The sequence below is a fragment of the Engraulis encrasicolus genome, chromosome 11, assembly GCF_034702125.1.
Source record: "Engraulis encrasicolus isolate BLACKSEA-1 chromosome 11, IST_EnEncr_1.0, whole genome shotgun sequence".
Taxonomy (NCBI): domain Eukaryota; kingdom Metazoa; phylum Chordata; class Actinopteri; order Clupeiformes; family Engraulidae; genus Engraulis; species Engraulis encrasicolus.
This window is the reverse complement of record NC_085867.1, coordinates 53488663-53491162: the sequence shown is the minus strand read 5'-3', so window position 1 is coordinate 53491162 and position 2500 is coordinate 53488663. Positions and strand designations below refer to the sequence as shown.

General features: G+C 45.4%; 1 protein-coding gene across 1 annotated transcript in view; it reads left to right on the top strand.

Annotated features, from left to right (window-relative positions):
* The window catches only part of dcc (DCC netrin 1 receptor), a 357856-nt gene that overhangs the window by 169994 nt on the left and 185362 nt on the right, over positions 1 to 2500 (top strand). The window contains exons 6-7 of the mRNA XM_063210977.1: positions 239 to 393; positions 2005 to 2125. Coding sequence (XP_063067047.1) covers positions 239 to 393; positions 2005 to 2125 — 276 coding nt within the window. The remainder of the gene's footprint in view (positions 1 to 238; positions 394 to 2004; positions 2126 to 2500) is intronic.

The following is a 2500-nucleotide window of genomic DNA, read 5'->3' as shown; positions in this document are numbered from 1 at the left end:
ACACACACACACACACACACACACACACACACACACACACACACACACACACACACAATCACTAACAACCTCAGATGTTCGCACACACATGCGCACAAGCACACTCACACGCACACACACGCACACACCGTAACAACCGCACACTCAAGCACACACTTCACTCGCAGAGAGATACATGGGAGATCCTGCTTGCTGACATCTTCAACATGTCCTCTTTGTGCTTGCTTGTCATCCGCAGTGCCACCGCAGTTCCTGAACTACCCCGCCAACATGTACGCCTATGAGAGCACCGACATCGAAATGGAGTGCGCCGTGACGGGGAACCCCCAGCCCAAAGTACACTGGGTGAAGAACGGGGAGGTTGTCATACCCAGTGACTACTTCCAGATTGTGGTGAGCAATCTCTCTCTTTTTTTGGTTCTGTCTTTCTCTGGCATTGTCTCTCTTTTTCACTCACTCCCTCCCATTGTCTCTGTCTCTGTCTCTCTCTCTCTGTCTCTCTCTCTCGCTCGCTTGCTTGCGCGCACGCACACACACACACACACACACACACACACACACACACACACACACACACACACACACACACACACACACACACACACACACACACACACACACACACACACACACACACACGCACACACACACACAATGCTGAGACACTGTTGAGGTTGGAACACCTGTTGAAAGTGTGTGCAGAATATGTTGTTTGTTTCAGAAATAGCATTATAAATACTGTGCCTATTTTTCTTCTTGATTATTTGTGTATGGATTTACTTATTTATTTTTTTTGCTCTGCCGCTTAACCCATTGATGCCTAAAGCACCTGCAAAAAACGCCTGCTGAATGCCTGAGCCCTTGTTGGGCAAGTTGCCCTCAGCCTATAAAAACCTAAATATCTTAGTCTCTGATGCACATAAGAACATGAAATAAGTTGCATTTAAACCCCAAGACCCTCATCTTGCATTGGAATGTGTTCATTCAGCTGTAACATACCCATATGTTTATGAAAAAAGCTAAAAATCTCAAGAGCCTGAATGCAGCGTATATGTGTTTCCAGGCACCAAAGGTTAAACAACATATAGGAGTCATCAGACTAAAATGGGTTAACTGATATAGGCAACACGTAACAGCTGGGCCTCTTGGTAATTGTACTGTATAACCTCACCAAAAGGATGTAGGTCAAAGGGACTCAACGTTTTTCAAGCTGTGCGAAGGGGCTCTTCAGTTAATGCAGTTTGAAACAAAATGTGAAGGACATCCAAGGCAGTCTTCATCTTCTTAGATCAAAAGATAAAACGGAGTGCCTTGGTGGACATCCTTCACATTTTGTTTCAAGTTATACAACCCCACCCAAGACCATAGCGATTAAAATTCCCTCTGTGTTTAAAAATGAAAACTGACAAGGTGAAAACTATGACCAGTAAACCACCACTGCCTCAGTATTCTCCCTGATTAGAAGAACCATCTAAACCACCACTGCCCCACTAACATATATATCACCAGATGCTCCTGGGTTTATTTTTTTCCCTTGATGGCCATCCATGCATTCACTTACACTGTACAGTAAGAGGATTACTACAGATAACTGTATGTTTTCATAGCTGCTTACATATGTATATTAAGCCGGTTATAATATACAAATACTGACATACTGCATATGAATTATCCTGTCTCCGTTCAAATCTTCCACATTTCCTCCCAACATACCACTGTCTATTTGAAAGTTGGTTATTGATACATGTTGATAATTTATTCAGTATGAGATCAACGCATGGCTCACATTTATACTACATACAACATACAGTATATTACTGTATTAATATATATTACCATATATTGTATATGATACAGAAAGACAGAGTTGGTATGCTCAATAATGTCTGCCATATCCGGCCATCATTTGGAGACTATGGGAAAATTATACACATAGATTTTAACATTAATCTTCACTGTAATCTTTAACCTTGGGGCACTAATATCCATATTCTCCCACTCTAGGAGGGAAGTAATCTTCAGATCCTTGGTCTGGTGCGCTCGGACGAAGGCTACTACCAGTGTGTGGCCGAGAATGACGCTGGCAATGCCCAGGCCACTGCCCAGCTGATACTGCAGGAGCCCGGTAAGTCGCGGCTGGCCAAGCCCCCGTTGGCATGGCCGCACCGCGCCCACCGCCGAACCCCACCGTGCCGTGCCAGCTGTGCCACTGCACGAGCCCTCTGACATCATCATCACCCCTTGCTCTCTCTTCCATCATTGGCCTCCTGTCCTCTCTGCCAACTGTGCCAGCTTTTGACTTCATCCTCATCATCATCTTGCTGCTAACATCCCTGATATCCATCACTGTCAGCGCTGGGCAGCCAGCGCTCCATCTCTGTCCTGTATCACGACACTAAAACTACAGTACACCCCTGACATGAGCCCTGACATGTGTAAATGTCACTGCAGCATGGCGAGCGCCACACCGTCCCTCTCCCTCTCCCACCACACAACACCA